Here is a 21885-nt window from a genome sequence, read left to right as displayed (position 1 = left end):
TTTCTTAAAAAGTTTCCCTAAATTAACATTACATCCCAGTAGTGTAATGCTTTCAGCTTTGCAGATATGGCTTGTTGTAGAATCAGCGATCGGTGATTTTGTGAGGAAGAGAATAGAGAATCACGAGAGCAGTTGAACCAGTACAGACACCTGATAATTACAAGAAGCAGTTACAAAAGTAATAATTCATGTTACTGATTTATCAAGTCTAAAAGTAATGCAAATAGTGGAAATGAGCGGCGATGGAGAGGATCAAGTTAGGCGAGGGTATTCAGTTGCCAGGTCATTTAGGAGTGTATTAACGCAAACCTGATGTTTATGTAATTTTAACATCACTCAGTAACACTTTTACAAAAGCCTTAAATTACAAAAAAAATGTAATTGGTTGTTTTCAAAATGAATTATTGTGTGTCTTTAGGGAGAACACTGCAGCGTGCCAAAGATGCACAAGTGGACATGGACCAAGGGTTTTTTGAAGGCTGCTTCAAAATAATACATGACTGCCTCAATCTAAAGTGGCCCCAGCACACCAGCTTTGAGCCCATTATTTCCTGACGCAAGCAATTGGGCTGTGCTTATTTTGAAGGTTTGAATGTAAATACTGCAGAAATATAGTTATGATATTGTAAATCGAAGATTTCTACATAATCACTGTCAAGTAGGCCATCTTTACTACTTTTCTGCCTCTAGGTCAGTGCCAACAGCAAATATACAAGCAGCCATATCATTGAAGAAATGGTGGAAATCCTCAGTGGCAGAGTTGACAAAAAATCCCCAGTGTGGGAATAATGTTTGAGAAGACCACTGACATCTCTGTCACTAAGCAATTGGGTCTTGATGTGAGGTGATATTACTTCATACAGTTTAAAAAAAAAAAACTGACGTGTATATCCTGATTAAAGTTACTTCTGATAAAGTTTTTTTGTTCTGATGAGGAAAGAGAGTCTTATACATCTTGGATTGCCTAAGGGGACATAGTCTGCAAATTTTTCATTTTTAGGTGGATCATTCCTCAAGTGTTGTGTGTGTTTGTTTTTTTAGGGGCCTGGAATAACAATCCTACTGCAGGCCATTGTCCACCATCTCATGGTCCGGCTTCAGGAAACATGGCTGACAAGCTGTCCTGTGATCAGTGCTTGGTGGCAGACGCTGTATCTGCATCATGTGATCAGAGCTACTCACAGTGAAAACCAATGGAGGCTGATGATTCCCCATGAAGGTACAGTGAAGGTGGTCAGATCGGCGGAGCGGTTTATTCTCCAGTCATCTTCGGGGAAAGATGTCCTTGATCAGTCAGTTTGTCAGAGCTGAGCATGTTTTTTCTCAAGGAGCACATTCAGGAAACAGAGCCATCATTTTTTACGCTTGTTATTAGTTGTGTCTCTTCCACTAACTAAGAATGCATCAAACAGAACAAACTCTTAAAGTGCCGAGTGGCAAATCAAGAAAAAAGCTGTGCAAAGCAGTTTTGTACAAAGGGTTTTAGCTCCGGCACCGTGCGACCCTTCAACCAATAGGAGATTGTAGATGATTGACCACTCGTTTTATTTATTATTATTGTCTAATAAATGTTAACCAAACAACATAAGACAAAGAGAAAATCACTGCTCTTAACTGAATCACTTAATAAGCATAAATGTATATTTAACTTAATAAGGACTGTGCAGTTTTTTTATTTTTACTTTTATCAATTTGTATAGTATATATTTCTGCTTGAAGTTTTCAGGTTGGTCTATTTCATTTGTGTTTTTGTTCTTTTGTATTCATTTGTCCTACTGTTCTTAGCCTGAGAGGGTTTTCTTTCTTTTTTTTTGTTAAATTATGTTAGGCTAGTTTTAGTAGTTCAATATAGTATTTGTGAAAACAAACTCTGCAAACATGCAGCCGCCTGCGTTTGATCTACCGTTTTCATTGTCTAACTTTACAATCAATGGAAACGTGGAGTTTAATTTCAATAAAGCATGTAGGCCTAGAAAATTAGACAGAATATGTGTTGTGGTTCATATGTGTTATATGCAAGTAACGTGCGTTACGTAATAATATTACTTTTTTGAGTAACAAGTAAAGTAACGCATAACTTGCCAAATGTGTACACATTAATATTTGAGTTACTTTTTAAAAAAAGTAATGCGAGTTACTTTTCAGTTAAATTAATGTGCATTCAAAAACAATTAAGTACTGAATTAAAATGAACATAGTCACGCAGAATCGCGCACGTAGCAGACGCTAGTCAGAAACGGAAACGGCAGGCCAGAGCATTACATTACTGCCATGGAAGTATTCTCACTATTTTTGAAATCGTCAAAGGAAAGGAGAAGGGAATAGTCGTTAAATGTAGATTATGTGTAGGTGAAAAGCTCTTATCAACTGCAAAAAACACCACTTCAAATTTAAAAAAAAACATCTGCCTGCAAAGCACAGCACTACAGGGTTGGAAGAGAGAGGGAGCCGAATGATATACCTGCTCCCCGCCTCAAGCTAAACAACAAAAGCTTGATTTCAGTTCACGTTCACCACCAGGTAAAACAATTAGTTCAACTGAACTCAACAAATTGGTTGCTGCTTTTATTGTTGAGGAGATGCAGCCTTGCAGTCTATCTATTATGTGCAAAAAGGTGTCAAATCACATTACATTCTAACATTGTAACATTACAATCTAAAAACAAAATAATGCTTTTTAATACACACTGTTCAAACTACATAGATATATGTCACGCTCTTGGTGAGATCCACACATCCTACAGTATGTTAATAAATTAAAAACAAACTGCACATTGGCATCTGTACAAATATATGATATTCCAGTAGTGGAGTATAACAGCAAACCACCTAGGATATAATCTAGAAAAAAAACACACAATGATATTACATAATGTAAATTAATGTCATATTAGTCATGTTTACCTTGAAAACATTGTTTTGTAATAGGTGATTACAGCTCTGGGTAAATCATGCAAGATCCTGAAAGAAAGATAACATTAACACAGTAAATATTGTTCCTATGCAGCATACACAATTCAAGCAATTTATGTAATTATGTCATACTTGCATCTCCTCTGTGAAGTTGAGCTTGAACTAACTCTGCAGTTGGTGGAGGAGGAACGTCTGGTAAGTTGCCCAGGGCTCTGGGGTCATCAGGCTTCAATGTCCTCCTTCTTGACAAACCTGAAGCAGAATCTAGTCTTTTCACGACAATAGACCTCTGCAGTTCTGGGATGTACATGTAGTCTTTGGTTGTTTTTAATGCATAAACAAACCTCCTTTTTGATTTTTTGTTGTACTGCCTCCTGTACCTAAGACATGAAGGTAGAGTTAAATCAAAAGATTTTATTGGCATGGTATAGACCGCAATACATTTATTATTGACAATTTACCATTGAAGTTTACTCACATTTTGTTGCCCTCTGCATTCACCAATACTGGACGATGATTATGATGATTGTAGTCCAGCGCAGCAAGTAAGGTTCTGGCCTCATAAACAGGTGGTGAAAATGCAAATCTCTTGCTGGCGTACACCAAAATGTGATTTTGAAATGACTCTAGTTCAGCAGTTGTCCTGGAGTTACATGTAAAACACAAACAAACATTATCTATTGACCTTTAACAATAAGTGTAAATAAACGGCTGTGACCACAAGATAAAGTTCATAATAGACAAACTTATTGCAAAATGAAATATTAGCACATAATTACCTGAATCTAAGATACTTGTCAATTCCTTTGAGCCATCTTGCATCAAGAACAATCCTGGACAAGGCCTCATGTGCAAAAGAGCCAGGTTTCATCCATTCCTTATTGTGGTCAGCCTCCACGCTGCCATGATGACATTGTCCAAAGGCCCATGTATGTTTGTTAATCACATGATGAAGCACACCAGTCCAAAGACCCTAAAAAACACAAATACTGTCAGTAATACTAAATTATTATTATGAAGAAAAACAAAACAAAAACCACAAGTCTTACCATGAACTGTTCTCTGTTATCTGCTTCCTAACAACACAACCAAAAATGGTTTACGATGTCTTTTATCCAGATCAAAATTATGTGTTGGCCAGCTATCATCCCAGCCTAAGAAAAAAAAGGTCTTTAGTAACCTGTTTTGTGAACATCAATGTGACTAAAGAACATATGCAGCACTGCAACACTAACAGCATGCAGTCTTTTTGCAAGGTTCTTTGCTCCATGCCACATGTCCAGAGAATGTACAATCCCATGATCCTTGTATCTGCCTTTCACTGGATCTGCACATGACATCATAACAGTATGTAATATTAACAGTATTTGCCTTCAAAACAGGTGTCCAAACTCTGTCCTGGAGGGCCACTGTCTTGCAATGTTTAGCTCCAACCAGCTCCAAAACACCTGCCAGGAAGTTTCTAGTGTGCCTACTAGTGTGCCTACTAGTGTGCCTAGTTAGATCTTTATAAGCTGGTTCAGAAGTGTTGGTAAATAGAGGTTGCAGATAAACTCTGCAGACAGTGGCCCTCCAGGACTGACTTTAGACACATCAGGTTTAAATTATTTAATAGCGTAATGTATTACAAATGGTACACATTGCTTACCCATCAAAGCAGATATCTGCCTGAGTGCATCTGTAACTACCTCCTTCAGCTTCAGTGCTTTATGAAGCTGGTCAACAGTCTGAATAAAAGCCTCTTTTTCCATGATAACAGAGTTTCTCTGGGTCTCTCTTTTATCTATTGTTACCACATGAACTATGTCCTTTGAGTCATTTTCCATAGTGGTATAAGTGCAGTACTGTGCACAGTGACCTGGAAGCAGAAATATAGGCATGCAACATTCATCCACACACTTTTTTGGTAAGCAGTTTGTTGAAGAAAAAAAAAAGATTACCTGGAGAGTCCATTCTTCCATCAGCTGTAATTTGTACAAACACATGATAAAGTGAATAAAAAGGAAAATCGTGATTAAAATGTATCAACAATGGGGGGGCGGATGGAGTGAAGACGGATATTTCATAGCTCCTGCAGGTTTATGAACATTTATGTTTTAAAAATGGCAACTTATAACTAAAGGGGACTTAAACTGGATCGATAATAGTTTGGGACTTTAAAGAAGTCGGTTCCTGCCGACGTTTCATGTTAAATGGCGGATAAACTTCGCAAATTCAAGTATCACGGTAGCGCATCAAAGCTAGAGGCTAACACCAGATCCACTAGGCAGCACACTCCAGAAGACAACGTTCCACAATCTACGAGCTCTGGTATGAGCGAGGAGATAAAAGCTGATATCTTAGCCTCTATATGAGGAGAACTTTCCAAAATTATAAGAGAGGAAATGAGGAGTGCACTGTCTGAGGAGTTCACTACACTTAGGGCCGACATTAACGCTGCGAGGGCCGAAATAGCCAGCAATGCTACTGCTATTCGAGCAGAAATCGCCACCATCGAGACGGACATTGAAGATGTGAAAGGTGGTCTGTCATCATGGTCTGATGAGGTGAATACACTTAAGACTACTGTGACTGAACTTCAGAGTGAGCTGGTCAAACTACGGGACAAGTGTGAGGACATGGAGGGAAGGCTGAGACGCGGAAATATCCGAATAGTCGGCGGTGAGGAGCAGCCGGACTCTGCCAGCCCTAAAGAGGTCTCTAAAATTATTAAAGAGGCTCTGCGGATGGACCGGGATGTAAAAATCGACCGCTCACACCGAGCGTTCGCACCTAAAAAACCGGGAGATACAAAAAGACCCCGTGTCATCATTGCCAAGCTGCATTATGATGGAGACGCCGAAGACCAATCACCGCTGATCTACAATGGTAAAAGAATAGCAATTTTTCCAGATTACACCACCAGTGTGGCCAAAGCACGCGCCGCCTTCACGGATGCACGGAAAGCTCTAAGAGGTCGAAGGGACGTGCGTTTTGGACTACTTTACCCTGCAAGATTTAAGATCACGTACAAGGAGGACAGTAAAGAGTTCAGCGACGCCGTTAGGGCTATGGACTACATCAAGAAGACCATCCTCGCTACAACCACCGAAACTGAAACGTAGACTGTGTCTGAATCTTAAACGCTGATTTGGTACGAATTGGACCAGTAAATTTCATGACTGAAATACTGGTTTAAGTTGTCCAACCACTAACTGTGAGTATGGTCTGCTATTTTGCTTTTGTTAACTGGTTTTATTAGTGGAAATGTGTCTAACATTGTTGCTTCTAACCAGGTTTTTTTTTTATTTTATTTTTTTATTATACTACAAACTCTCAGTTAGAACTGAAACTGAGTATAGAATCATCTATACCGTTGGTATTAATACTATTGGTAATTTTTATGTGTTTAATTACCTACTTTTATGTATACCTGCAGGAGCCTGAGCTCCAACACCTTTTTTTCTCTCTCTTTAATCTCTCTCCTTTTAACTGTTATTGTACACAGCCAACTTTCTTTGGTTGTGTTTGTTGCTGCTTAATATAGTGGCTAGGGACTTAAACCCACTTTTTTGCACTATGTTATTAACATACACCTTTAATGTTTATTTTGTTTTTTTGCGTTCTGATCCTTTTGTTCCCCGGGGATATAATTACATCAAAAAAACAACAGAGCATTTGTATTTCAGTTTTGCTAACTTTAGAAAAAATGTACAACAAAGCATTAGTGTTTTCATTTGATTTAATCATCATGGTTTCCAGCATTCACTTCGCTCAAATTATTGGTGCTCTGTCAGGTCTCTGCCCCCAGTACAATTTAATATTACAATACATCTTTTAAATTAGCCATGAGTACATTAACTGTTACAAGTTATAATGTGAAGGGTCTGCATAGTCCAATCAAAAGAAAGAAAGTACTATTGCAACTCAGACAATTAAAGTGTCACGTAGCACTTTTACAGGAAACACACCTATCAGATGCTGAACATCAGAAATTAAACAAGTCTTGGGCGGATAGTTTACTTCTCGTCACATTGTTCTGGTAGGAAAAGGGGCGTTGCCATTTTAATACATAGGCAAATTAACTTTACTGAAACATTAATGCATAAAGACAGGGAGGGTAGATTTTTATTGGTAAATGGGACAATTGATGGAACAGCAGTATCCTTTATAAATGTATATGCTCCCAATGAAGATGTACCAGGGTTTATTAAGTCAGTTTTCAATATGATTGCAGAGTACAGCTCCAGCCTTCTGATTATGGGGGGAGATTTTAATTGCGTGATGTCAAACTTAGATAGACAATCAGCTTCTCAAACCCCCATATCTAAGATGGGTAAAATGCTTAAAAATGTATCTGTAGAAGCTGGGTTAGTGGAAGTGTGGCGATCCAAATTCCCAAAGGAGAGAAATTTTACTTTTTATTCAAATCGATATGCATCCTACTCACGAATAGATTACTTTTTTACTGCTAAAGCCGAACTACATAGAATTGAAGATATCACAATATTGCCCATCACAATCTCTGATCATGCACCTGTTACTCTCCAGTGGGATATAGGCTTGACACCATCTTTCAAGCAATGGAGACTTAATGCCTCTCTCCTTAATGACAAGGATTTCATTACTTTTGTTAAAGCTGAGTTTAAGAGTTATTTGGATATTAACAACACTCCTGAAACATCTCCTATCATGTTGTGGGACTGTGCAAAGGCCTATCTAAGAGGCAGTATCATATCCTACGCGACGGCAAAAAAAAGACAAAAGATAGCCAAACAAAAAGACTTAGAAGATAAAATCAGAGATCTCGAACATGAACATAAAAAGGGTAGGGAACCAAGAATTCAGAATGATTTAAATAAGACCCGCAGAGAGCTTCAAGACTTACTATCATGAAAGATTGAGGGTAACCTTCGTTTTGCCAAACAGCAGTATTATGAAAATGGAAATAGAGCGAGCAGACTTTTGGCCTTTAGACTTAAAAAACAACAGTCATCAAATGTAGTTCAAAAACTAAAATCGGCCAATAAATTCATCCTAAAACCTAAAGAAATAGCTGAAGCATTTTCAGAGTTTTATAAGGTTTTATACCAAGACACTGATACCTGTTCTGATGAAACTAGAATAGCAAATTACTTACAAAATATACATGTCTCTGAATTATCTGATACAATAGCTAAACAATTAGACGAGCCATTCCGAGAAGGGGAAATTGAAAACGTTATTTCATACCTTAAGAATAATAAATGTCCTGGCCCGGATGGTTTCATCAATGAATTCTATAAATGTTTTATAGATATCCTTACTCCACACTTATTAGAAGCATATCGTTACAGTTTAGAAACCAAAACAATGGCACCATCCTGGTCTGATGCGACAATAGTTGTATTACATAAAGAAGGTAGGAACCCCACTGATTAAGGGAGAAGGGGGGCTTAATCTTCCAGTTCTTAAATATTATTTCTGGGCAGCACAGTTAAAACCTTTAATTTCTTGGATCCAAGGAGATTCTCAGACGAGGTGGCTTAGTATTGAACAAACAACATGCTCTGAACCATTCAATGTATTGCCATTTTTAGATATCCCAATAAAAGAACTGCCGTTGTGGACTAGAACCACGCTTAACATTTGGAACAAGGTACGAGTTGCATTTAAGTTGCCAAGAGGTTTATCAATTTTAACAAGCATCGGATATATTAAATCCTTCGCTCCCAATTCTTTAGACAAAAGTTTTTCAAAATGGGCTGAACAGCGGCTTACGTTTTTACATCAGCTAATCAACAGGAACAACCTTATGTCATTTGAAGAGTTACATAGGCACTTTCATCTCAAGAAAAGTGATTTCTTTAGATATTTACAGTTGCGCTCTTTTTTGACTTCACATAAGGTCTGGGGAAAAATACTAAACCCCACACCAATTGAGAACATCCTGATTCAATTCCAAAAAGGTGAAGGGGATAAGAAACTGATAACAAAGTTATATAAATTTTTTTTGTCAATGAATTTTAATGGGCCCACTCGGACAAAACAAAGATGGGAAGCAGAGACGGCCAAAACTATTTCTGACGAAATGTGGGAGGGAGTGTGGACTGGGGCACATCGGGTTACAAGTTCAAACACGTGGCGGGAATATAAATGGAAAATTATTAGTAGATATTTCAGGACCCCAGATGTAGTTGCTAAGATAGATCCCAAAGTTCCAAGTTTGTGCTGGAGAAACCGTGGGTCAGCAGTGCCCAATCATACACATATTTTTTGGTCATGCCCTATATTACAAAACTACTGGGATGAGGTGTACAAGGCTATAAACCAGATTTTTCAGGAGGTCATTCCGAAGGATGCAACAGTTGCATTACTCGGTATTATGCCAGCTAGTGTGCAAGGACGTGCTAAATCATATCTATTAAATGTTCTGCTCACAGCAGCCTTGAAATGCATCACAATTAAGTGGATGCAAGTAGAGCCTCCCTTCTACAACGATTGGGTTCAAAAAGTACGGGAACTGTATCAAATGGAAAAGATAACATACTCATTACGACTTCAGAAATCTGTTTTTAGTCTACGATGGGGTCCAGCAGAAGTTTTATTCATGTAAAGGTCCAACAAGTTAGGGTTCTGGTTTATGGGTCCCGGCTCTGCCACCAAAAGTGAATCTTTTTCTTAGGGTTGTATGGTGATGCTGAAATCACATGGAAATGCAAAATGTAATGCTGAAATATATTCTTTTTTCTTTTCAAGACTGTACACTAGTAACATATATGTTAATTATTGCTGATGCATGTAACTGCTCTGTCAAGAATTAATAAAAATGTAAGTTCAAAAAAAAAAAAAAAAAAAAAATGTAACAACAATGCAAAAAATGTCAGCAAAGGTTAAGACTTACCTAGGACCACAACCTCATCTTTGGACTGATGGCGCTGAATCACCTCAGCTCTCTTAATTTTCCAGAATTCCTTTACAGCATTTGTGCAGTATGCATCTTGAATACTGTAAAATGTGTTTTTGGCAACAACGCCCATGTTCATGAACTGGAAAATAAGTTTTATCTTTGCATAGTTGTTGCCAGACAGCAAGATGTTGCTTGCCAGCATGAAATCCCCTCCTTGCATTTGAGAACTGTGTTTTAACTTAAAACTCTCAAACATCTATTCTAAATTCTTTAAACTACTCTGTGAATTAATAGTTACAAGAAAACAACCAATAGTATTACCCATTGTAAGACTGTAGCAGTTCCTCTTGATGTTAGTTTCATTGTGAAGGGTGGAAGAGCATCATATTTTATATTTGGGGTGTGTTCTTTGAAAGTACACGCATTCAATGGAAACTGAAGAACATTTGCAAGCAGTTTCAAATTGTCATCATAGACAATTCAAGCATGCTTTCCCACAAAGAATATGTTCCTGCTCAGTGAAGGCAGACTCAGTACAATCCACTTCGTCATGCACAGTTTCATCAAGCCCAATCACAGGGAAATCATCAATGTTAAAAGGAATACTTTGTGAATCTTTTTTTTTTTTTTTTTTTTTTTTTTTTTAGCATTTCCTATACCAGAACTAAAGTAAATGTGTAACTTTTTGGTTTTACATTCATTAAGAATAAAAAGAACATACCGCAAACATAAAGGTGGCACATATTCCTCATCTGAACTGTCATCGACATCATACTCATCCCTATATTTTGACAGCATAACCATTTCATTATCCCATATTTCTTGAGTTATTTGTTCAAATTTAAATATTCAATTAATAAAAAGGACCCCAGAATTGACAAATACTTCAGCTAAAGTAATATTTGCATGGTATTGCAAGGTAATACTTGTTCAGTTCAATTAAGTAAAGTTTATACATATTTGAAAATTTTTACACATTTTAGTAAATAAAATAATTATTTTATGTTAATTCAAAAGAAAAATAAATAATTTAAAAAGTAAATATTCTGGCAGCTTCTTTCAATGCTTGAAATAGATCCTATAGTAATTTAATATGGCTTTACCATAGTTACACTAAAAACATTTTATTAAATTACCTGATTAATGTCATATTTTATAATATCAGAAACTTTCCTGAAGATCATTTCTGTCATGTGGGGAAACGATAATGTTCATGAGTCATACAACATTCAGACATTTCACATACTCATCATGAATTAAAACCCGATCTAAAGATGATTTGACATTTTATTAGAACCAACAGAGAATAATCAAACAAAGAAAAAATATTTTATAATGATTAAATATAAGAATTACATGTTCTTCATGATTGATGTTTGTGAAAGGTACTTTTCAAATGCAGGGTAATTTTGATAGTAATAATACAAATTATAAATGTGACACTACAGTAAAAACAACTGTAGGCTGATTAAAGCACAGATACACAGATCGTCACACACACATACACACTGATCTTACAGTCAGGATATATTACACACATTTTTATTCTGACATGTTATTTTACTGATACAGTATTAATGTAATGAAAATAAAATAACAGACTACATCTAGAACATCTTACTGTCACTGATTTATCATGCAGCGCAAAGCATTATGGGTAGAATTTCTCTACAGTCTATTCTGATTCATTAACACATTCATTAAATTTCAATGATGATCCAACATTATAAAGACTAAACCCAGGATAGAGCGGTTGAGTGAATGTGGTCTGGACTGTGTGTATGAGGCTCAGTGTGTCAGAGACGCTGTAGAAGGACAGAGTTCCTGCACTGTGATCCACATACACTCCTATTCTACTGCTGATGGACTCTACAGGGACTTTAGACTCTATGCTATTGTGTTTGAATGAGTATTTGGATGGAGAGCAGAACAAACTCCAGGACTGATCATTATTTCCAAACACACAGTCTTTCCCATATCCCTTCCTGCTGATGCTCTTATATGACACTGATATACAAACACCAGGACCACTCCACTCAATCTCCCAGTAACAGCGTCCACACACACTCTCTCTACACAACACCTGAGAAACCACGTCAAATCTGTCTGGATGATCAGGATACGTCTGAGACTCTTCCACTAATGTCACCTCTCTGTTCTCCTCAGACAAACTGATACGCTTGTGTGCTGTGTTTGAATCCAGTGAGAGAAAATAGGCATCTGAACAAAAGATGAGATACACAGTTTTAGTCTTTGTTGTTGTGTTATAACTGTGTGTTTGTTTGTGTGTGTGTGTGTGTGTAAGAAAGTGTGTGAGAAAGTGTGTGAGTGTTTATTTGTTTAGACATACATTTGTGTAGTCCAGCTGTAATCCTGGATTTTCCTCCATGATCCACACTATAAAACACACAGAGTCACATTCAATCAGTAAACAAACACAACATCAAAATATAGCTGAAAGCAGAATTTCGGGGACAAGCCTGCAATACGGAGCAGGAAGAGCAAAAACAGCAGAAATTGAACATACATGGAAAAACAGCTGGTTCAGAAGTACAGGTGAAAATGAACTCAAAATGAACAGAAGTTCAGATGAGAATGAACACAGAATTAACAAAAAAAATACTTATTCCTAATACTAGAGGAAGAAAGATTAACTAGTACAATGCTTACTCTGATAATAAAGCAATTAAAATGACACAACATTACACACAATTTTATAACGTTGTACTACACGGGACTCAAACCCACAATCTCTGGGTCAGATGCCTGTCACTTATCTCTTTGCCCCACTGGGCAAATGTGTTTTCACCAAGATGCCGAAGTTCCAAAGTTCAAGTGAGAATCAACTCAAAATGAGGAATTTTTATATAAATGCACAACGTTATATTTAATGATTTCCTTCTCAGAAAGACACCATGTCTGGAACAGAAGCAACTTTTGCACCACTTTTGGCCACAGTACCTCTTGCGGTCTGGGCACGTGCCACACAGGATTCGAACCCACGACCGGAATGGTTCGGGTTTGTTGCACGTGGTTTAGCAGCTTACGCCACTCAGTTGACGCTAACAACATCAACTTCAGAGACGAATTTCTCAGAAATGGTAGCGAATATCAAAAATCTGTTCAGCCATTTCTGTGCAGCTTGGTCCAAAGATTATCTTCATTGGTCCTCGTCAATGTTTGGTTGTGTGTCTCCTGCATTTTCCTGGTTCCAATGTATTTTGATGAATAATGTCTTCCTTCCAACATTCTTCCGAGTCGTGTGCATTTCTGAGCACCACCACCGTAATAGAAGAACCGACCCAAAACAAAAGATGGATCCAGCAGTACAACTGCTTTGCCTAGAGCAGGACCAGCTTTCTCTCGAGGCTCATACCGCGCCATTCCTCGACCCGGCGTGCCTTATCTCCTTCCCCGATCATGCATTGAGTGTCTTTTTCCACACAACAGACAGAGACAGGCTTGTCTCGTCACAAAATGGCCGCCACCATGACATTCAAGATGGTCTCATTCAAGATGGCCGACTCACCTAAATCTCCAGTGTCCGTCCTCGTCCCGAGTCCTGAGTCATTTCCATCAATAGCCCCCTGAACTGTCGGCTCTGCACTGGCCTGCCATGGTCTCCTGAACCACGGACTCTGCCCTAGAGTCTTCCACCTCCTCGTCAGCCTTCAGGGCAACCACCCTCCCACCCCTGGGATGTTACACGGCATCTTCCGGAAGGGGGGGCTAATGTTGCATGTCAGTTTGATTCTGGACTTCCTTCTGTGTTCATTGTGTTCAATTTCCCGCCACTCTTTATTTCCATAATCACCATTCTCATTACTTCATTTAGTTCAGCTGTCTCTTTTTAATCAGTCTCGTTAGCTCCCCTTGTTTTCCATGTATATATTCCCTATGATCTCCCTCAGTCTTCGACGGTTCTCATCAATGTTTGGTTGTGTGTCTTCTGTGTTTTCCTTGTTCCACTGTTTTTTGATGAATAAAGTCTTCCTTCAAACGTTCTTCCAAGTCATGAGCATTTCTGAGCACCACCACCGTAACAGTGGCTTTGTTCAAATTTATTTTTAGTATGATTGTTTTAAACGTGTAAAACTGCGTGCAACCCACAAAATCATTTGACAAGTAATCACTTATTAGTAACATGCTACATAGCAATATATTTCACAGTCCTTGCAGCTAATTCATTTCAATTACATAAAATAGTGTTATCAAACTTACAGTTGTTATCTAACTAATTTATAATCCAATATAATTTATATGATTTGTGAATTATATACATCTCTGGATGGTGAAAACGACATCTCCCATCATTCCACTCTCCTTCATAGCCTCATCAAACTTTGCCTTTGTTATTATTTTGAAAATATGACCTCTGGGGGCGAACATTTTTACAGATTGTACCTTTAAATTTGCATATTTTCTGTATGAACCCATTATTAAAAACCCATATTTTCATGTGATTTGACAGTTTTTTTCAAATTAAATATCAAAAATCTAAAAGGTGTGCATCATACCTGACACCTAGATGAACTCTTTACAGTTGTTTTTTTATGACTGTAAGGCATTCTCTTCAAATGCTGTTGAAGTTAAAAAACTTTAGAGACGGTCCCTAAATTTGTGTTGAACATCCAACATCAAGACAACTTTATGCCAGTTACATCAGATGCTCTATGGTTCTGCTGTGATCTTTGTTTTAAACTATTTTCGCTGCTGAAATAGAACAAAAACAGTCAATCACTCTATGATGAATGAATCTCTCAATGTGCATCTAATAAATTATTCATTATCTATTTCTAATTAATCTAATTCAGCCAACTGCTCATGTTTCTGTCAGCTGCATGATGATATATGAAAACATGTACTGTAGTGTATTGTATACATACAGTTTTGTTGTCTAAGTTTTAAATCCATTTTTGAAGTGCCCCACTCTGCAGCTCTGCAAATATGCTTTGGGGAAATGTAGCAATGTATTCGGAGTGAAAGTATACATTTTATTTAGGAAATGTAGTTGAGTTAAAGTGAAAGTTGACAGAAATAAAAAAACACAAGTACAGTACAGATTCTCCCAAAAATTGTTTAAAAGTATTATTACTTCGTTACTGTCCATTACTACACTGGCTATTAGATTTTAACCTGGTGAAATGTAGGGCTGGGTACCGAGTTCGATACTTTTTAGGTACCGACCGAATTGCCTCGATACTATCGAGTATCGAAAAATGACTTGTTTTTCGGTACCAGATTTCGATACCTAAGGGGTTAACTCGTCAACGTCAGTGCTCAAACAAATACATATGAAATGCACAACGACACGCCTAAATTCGCTCACGCACATACACGCAAACTCTACACACACGAGACGCGCGGAAGTCTCCGCACATACTCTTATGAGACGAGCGCGCGCACACAAACTGTCCACGCACATTCTCATGAGACGCGAGCCTATGGACGCGAGCACACACACACACAAACTCGCGCACATACTCAATGACACGCAAGCACACACACTCACAATACCCTAAAGATGTGGAAAAGTCGATCAAAAGTGTGGCTACATTTCTCTAGGCTCGATGCCAACAGCGCGCGATGCAGTATTTGTAGTAAAATAATGACTGCAAAGACGGTACCGCGACAGATATGATAAAGCCCTTGACAGTGCACGGAGTAAACATAAGAGCAGAAAGTTGCTGCGTCTTCGACTGGTAAATGAATAGATACCTTGTTGATCACTCTGACTGTGTTTATATTGCAATAATGACCTACTGAATGTACACTGCCGTTCAAAAACGTGTTGGTCAGAATTTTTTTTTCAGTAAGCATGCATTAGTGATCAAAAATGACCTTCCAAAAACTGTTTTCATATTTCAGCTTTGACAACACAGGAATAAATTACATTTTGAAATATATTCAAATAAGATTTTAAATTGTAATACTATTCCACAATATTACAAGTTTTACTGTATTTTTGATGAAATAAATTCAGCTTTGGTGAGCATGAGCTCTTTATAAAAAAAATATTTTGTACCTTATTGTATATGTATAAGGAATATTTTGTTCCTTTGTGCTTTTTTTGTTCCTTTGTGCACTGACTAAGGAGCATGAGTCAAACTGAAAAAATAAAACCAAAGTTTTTCTGAGGTAATGTGTTATGTAATCTTGTTAAAATGGATTTCATAAAATTGGTATCGAAAAAAGTATCGTTCAGGAACCGGTATCGAAATCAAGGTACCGGTATCGGTATTGGTATCGAAATTTTTTGAACGATACCCAGCCCTAGTGAAATGTAAATGACACAGGGCAAGAAACTATATTTGTTTCTTTTTTTATCCATCTAGCCGGACCATAGAACTAGACTCTCAATGTTAAGCAAAGCCTCGACATCATATTTGAGAGATAAGTCAATACATTTTAGAAAAATCACAGGCTTCGCTTATCCCGAGCAAATGCGCCACACGAAATTCAGATGTGAGGGGGGTTATTTCTAAATCACACAAGGTCCCCAGATAATATTAATCCCGTACTAATATGGCCAAAATCTTCCTGACACTGAAATTAAAATGGGCAGTCTTCACAATTTCCACGATTTGGCTCTGTTTGTTCATTTTATCATTTATTGTTTCGTCGGATACTATCCATATTGAAATGAAATTATGGTTTATTAACAAAGTTCGGGAGGACCACGTTCAAATTATCTATCCAATCATCACGTCATTCCAATCATCCCGTCATTCCAACTAGCTGTCAACAATCATGTGGCGAGCAGGGCGACGTCGAGAGCCATGAGAGCGGCGAGAGGCCGGTGGCGTTATTACTAATGAGCGACACCTGCACGACACACAGGTCTTGTACCTCTCACAGAGGAGCGGAAGCATAAAAGGAGGAGCGACAAACTATTTTAGCTGTAACTATTTAGAAAATAATGACACATCTTATAACATTTGTCGACCAATCAGAATAAAGCATTCAACATTATAAATAGAGCTGAACCTTAAGTCTCAACAAGAGCTTTTGTAATAAAAATAAAGTCAACCTTGTTTGTAATATGTGAAGATGGTAATGCTGTTTTGGGACTTTTAATCAGAACTCTTCCTGCTTGACTTACTTGAGTTTGTCCAGTGTGCAGTTTGGATCCTCCAGTTTTTCAGAGAGCAACTTGACCCCTGAATCTCCTGGGTGATTGTAGCTTAGATCCAGCTCTCTCAGGTGTGAGGGGTTTGAACTCAGAGCTGAAGACACAAAACCACAGCCTTCCTCTGTCACCATACAGCCAGACAACCTACAAAGACATACAGTAACAGTCCACATGGTATTAGTTTGGCAATCAGATCAGTCACTATCACACACTGATCTGTGTTCTATTTGCAACTGTTATTTTCTGTAGATTCAGTCACAGTATTTCGATTAAAAATCAAAATCGTGACACCCTTATTCAACACAATACTAAAGAATGCATTTTGTCCCTCTGAATAAATTGCACGCATGCTAGTTCATCAGCTCATCGGTTCTCAGTATGTCGAATGTGTCCGAAAGAAACAGTTCTCGGTTCTGCACTGGTGATCCGAGAACTACTGTACCTGTGAGTTCGGTAATACGCACATGCTCAGTATCAGCTACTCGTGCTCATCACTTCTCTCAGCACAACATGTCTCAGTTCAGTGAACTCTTGGAGCACATCATTATTATTTTATAAAGACAACAAGGGTGCAGGAACAGAGGCTGCTTATTTTAATGTTACATCAGGTATGTTTTCCTTGCTGTATTTTCTTGTTTAATGTGATTATTCTTTGCCCAGTTTGTTTCATGCTCCTCTTCTTCTCCCCAAACTGAACTTGTGCCATGCGCTTTAGACCATGCGCTTAGATTGTTAAAATAGGGCCCTAAGGGCAGAGGTTGTTTGTGTGTTATTTCAGGAAATAAAATATCCAGTAAAACTGCTGCCTGCTGTCCCATGTCTAACTCCACAAAGCTACTAGGCCCACTGGTTACATTTATGTTATCTGTATGAAACCATGAGAGGTACGGTTTATCACGGTTTATCACATCTCTGCTCATTATCTGTAATGTGGCCACACCCACAAGCAGCGTGGACTATTCATACAGACACTGTCCATATGAGCCCACATCACCTCAAACAAAGAAACAATTAAATAAAAATCATTCATCTGTTTTTTTTATCAAGATTGAAAGAAGACGTGCTGTGTGGAATAAGCCTTGATTTACCTCAGAAGAAGTAGAAGAAGAATGCGATGCTACGCGTGGCTTGATCCAGCGGAAGATATGTTGGCCAACAGCTGTTGTTTTTAAATGTGCTCTATAAATAAATATGACTGACTGACTGATATCATTTCTGCAAGTGAGTCTTTTATTCTTATTTACATTAGTTAATGTGTTATTCTTAGCTAACATAAATGTATATACATTTTACTTGGTAGACTTTTACTAAACTATATTACCAGAATACAATGTGTGAAATGAGTGAAAAATGTTGAAATATGAGATATTTAGGCAGGTAGGCAATCTTTCATGTCTAAATACATATAAATGTTGTTCGACACGTGAATATTTGATGCTTTATGTATAAAAGACAGAATGATATTAACTTGTAACACAATGAATGCTAGAATGTTTAGACCAGTGTTTACTGTGAAATACTGTGTTTGTGAATATCTGCTGAAACATAGATGTTTATAATGTGCTACAGGCCCGGACTGGCCATCTGGAGCACCGTGAGAATTCCCGGTGGTCTGGCGACTAATTTGGCCTGCTGCCAGCCAGCATGTTTTAGAAATTTCATTTTGTTTGAGAGTTGGTGCAAAATCAGAAAAATTGTCCGAAAGCTGGTGTGACACCAGTGGCCAACATCACTACTGCGGTAGTGAGAGAGATGAACTCTGAAAGTTGGTGTGAGACAAGTGGCCGACAACACTACTGTGGTAATGAGAGAGATGTACTCTGAAAGCTGGCGTGAGAGTGGTGGCCGAAATCACTGCTGCGGCAGTGAGAAAAGAAGTTTACTCTGAAAGCTGGTGTGAGAGCGGTGGCCGACATCACTACTGCAGTAGTGAAAGAAATGTACTCTGAAAGCTGGTGTGAGACCAGATGCCAACATCACTGCTCCGGCAGTGAGAAACAAAGTTTACTCTGAAGCTGGTTTGAGAGCGGTGGCTGAAATCACTGCTGCGGCAGTGGGGAATAAAATTGTCTGAAAGCTGATGTAAGACCAGTGACTAGTGAAGAGGAGAGCAGAGGCAGGAACCTTTTGCGGAGGAAGCCTCACGCTAGGTTCATCACTACTGAAAGGAAAGTCATTGGAGGAAACAAGAGGTATGCAAAGGAGGAGTCAGAGCAGTTGGGTATCAATGGGTACCAGTTGGGTACCAATCACCAATGGGTAGGAGCGAGACTCAGTCAAGGAAATTCTGTTGACTTGGCGGCCGTATTTGCAACGTCGCTAGGCAGTTATTTCGGGCATCCAAGATGAAGTCCTATCTATTTGAATAAGGAAATCCAGAAATCTACAAAAAAAACTGCTTGACCCAAGCATATTTAAATAACAGCGATAAATCTGACTTGAACTATACCATAAATATTGTTTTTATGTTCAAATAGCATTAAAAAGGCTTATAATTTGGGCCGGATACGACGAGTCAATGCGCATGTGCAGTTTGTGCATCTCAGTACACTATCTGTTTGTATAGCAACCGGAGCTTGGCAGTGACAATTTCTACCATTCATAAGTAATATGAGTGCACCATCTTTATCTAAAATAAATCATGTCCATCTGTTTGACAAGCCATAAAGGGGGTGTCATTTAAGGCTTAGAAACTTGCTTTTTCAGTAAATATAAGGAATATGACCCATTCTTAACAACAGCTTTTAAATTTGCTGACATATTAGGAATGCTCTTTTTTCATGGCATGAAAAATTTCCACTTAACTTGAAAAATGTGATTTGTAAAAGCATCACTCAACAGATAGTTTTGTGTTATTTATATAGTTGGGAAGATCTTAACCCTCTGGGGTCGACAAACACGCCACGCCAGCGTGTTTTACTGGATTTTTTTCACATAGCAGCAAAATAGACTTAAAATACTCCGTTGTTTATGGTCATACAGACTTAAGAAATATGAAAAAATAAACTGTAAAAATTATATTTTCTTTTTTATGTGTACACTTACAATCGAAACAAAACATTGTGCTTTTGTAAAATGAAGATAATAAACAGGGTATGCTTTCTGCCTCTCCGTCTCAGTGAATTTTTTTTCTGGAGCACGTCTCTAAACTTAACCAAAACTCAGCGAATACTAGTCACACAGGCAATATATCTTTATGAACATTTAAGTGTCTGCTATTAAATTATCTAATTCAAAACAAAAACAAATATTCTCTGTTTATGTAATCTGTAAGAAAAGAGAGAGATGTCAGTCGTTCTCATGGCAAATCATTATCCGCTAATGTGAACACGCCCACAGAGAGCGCGCGCTATTCAAACGCAAATGATCTGAGGCTATCCATGCAAACATGTCAATGCCCAGATCAACTCGATAAAATATAAAGTTTAATCAGATTCATGTACTTTACGTCGTCGCTGTGAGGATTAATAATAGCGATATAATCCTGAAAAAATTTACCTCAGAAGTGCTGGATCGGTTTCATTTCGAGGAGCAACGGATCCAGCTGAGGATACTTCAGGGCTTTGTTCTAATGAACACATATACTAGTTTAGCTTTTCCCAAACTATAGCCTATAGACCAATTTCAAGCCTACGTCACAGTTACGTCACAGCGTTAGCTGGTGGCAAAACGAACGGAAAACTGGAGGCGGCCAATACAAACCAGCACAGATTCGGCTACATAATAAGGAGCTTAAATTATTATTATTGTTATTAAATGTCATCTTGTTGTGTTGTTGGGTGCAAGAATCGACAGAGTACAGGCTCCAATTTGAAATTTTATCGCATAATGTTTTCTAAATGATTGTGATTATTTGTGAATCATCTATGATTTTATACATTGTTTTGATTGATTGTGACTATAACAGTTACTTTTTGAAGAACCTGGTAATAAAGGGTAATCAGATACATAGTTAAAAAATGAATATGCTGTATCAGGAATTTTTATTTCTAGAAAATATTCACATCGTTAAAATTGCACCGTAATGTCACTCTTTAAATTGTCGTCTTTGTGTCTGGCCGTGGCGCTGGCTTGGCAGAACTGCAGATCATAGGCTACCACACAAGTCTTGTACGTAACGTGACCATTTAGTACAGTTATAGGAATCTAAAGATTTATATGCCCTCAGTTTCTCTTTACGCTCTTTAGTTTCTCTATCAGGTAGGTGTAGAAGTCAGGCCACTCAACCGGAGGTAGCGTTAACGTTAATCCATTTAATCCAGATCGTCCATCCATTGACTGAGCGTATCTGTTAAAAAAAAAAGTTCTCCAATCATTATTAAAAAACAAGCTAACAAAACTTGCAAACTAACGTTAGTAAAGCGGCCAGAGGGATCATTCTGCCACCACCTAAGTTCCGCCCACAAAAAAACGTCACCATGTTTACCAACTGAAAATTGGTCTATTGCTATACTGAGATGAGGAAAAAATCGACTGAAATATGTTGAAATAAAATGTATTTGTATAAGCAATGTATTAACCTGTTAACCGTTGCCAGTGCGCGGGCGCACTGAAGCGTTTTTTTTTAAATATATAGTTCAAAGTTACTATCAGATTTAATGTTATACCTTGACAAACTATACATCATTAAAAAGATATAAGACTCAAGTTTCAGTATTTGACCACTATTGTATTCTGAGAAACTTATAGCGACAGTTATTTCTTAATTTGTGTCAGGAGTTATGAAATGAAAAAATGAGTCGATACCTTTAATATGAATTATGCGTGTCAGCCGCTTTCATTCATAAAAAAACTCCCGTGCTGTCGTCATGACAGCGATACACAAAACAACGTCCTTCAGGGCTTTTAGCTCAAAAATGTGCAGATTTGGAGAAATATTGATATATACTTATAGGTTTACATCAGATTTCTATAGACAGGAATAATATTTATTGAATTTATACCCAAATGCGTCGATGTAATCATTATGAGC

The 21885-nt window shown here is 37.8% G+C and overlaps 1 protein-coding gene across 1 annotated transcript in view; it reads right to left on the bottom strand.

Annotated features, from left to right (window-relative positions):
- Positions 1-11050: 11050 nt before the first annotated feature.
- The window catches only part of LOC311289534 (NACHT, LRR and PYD domains-containing protein 3-like), a 58146-nt gene continuing 47311 nt past the window's right edge, over positions 11051-21885 (bottom strand). Inside the window, exons 10-12 of the mRNA XM_084407611.1 lie at positions 16884-17057; positions 12132-12178; positions 11051-12001 (exon numbers count right to left, since the gene is read on the bottom strand). Coding sequence (XP_084263737.1) covers positions 11457-12001; positions 12132-12178; positions 16884-17057 — 766 coding nt within the window. The 3' untranslated portion in view covers positions 11051-11456. The remainder of the gene's footprint in view (positions 12002-12131; positions 12179-16883; positions 17058-21885) is intronic.

This window comes from Rutilus rutilus (assembly GCF_951802725.1).
Source record: "Rutilus rutilus genome assembly, chromosome: 4".
NCBI classification, from domain to species: domain Eukaryota; kingdom Metazoa; phylum Chordata; class Actinopteri; order Cypriniformes; family Leuciscidae; genus Rutilus; species Rutilus rutilus.
Note: the sequence above shows the minus strand (reverse complement) of the source record. Positions and strands in the feature narration are given on the sequence as shown.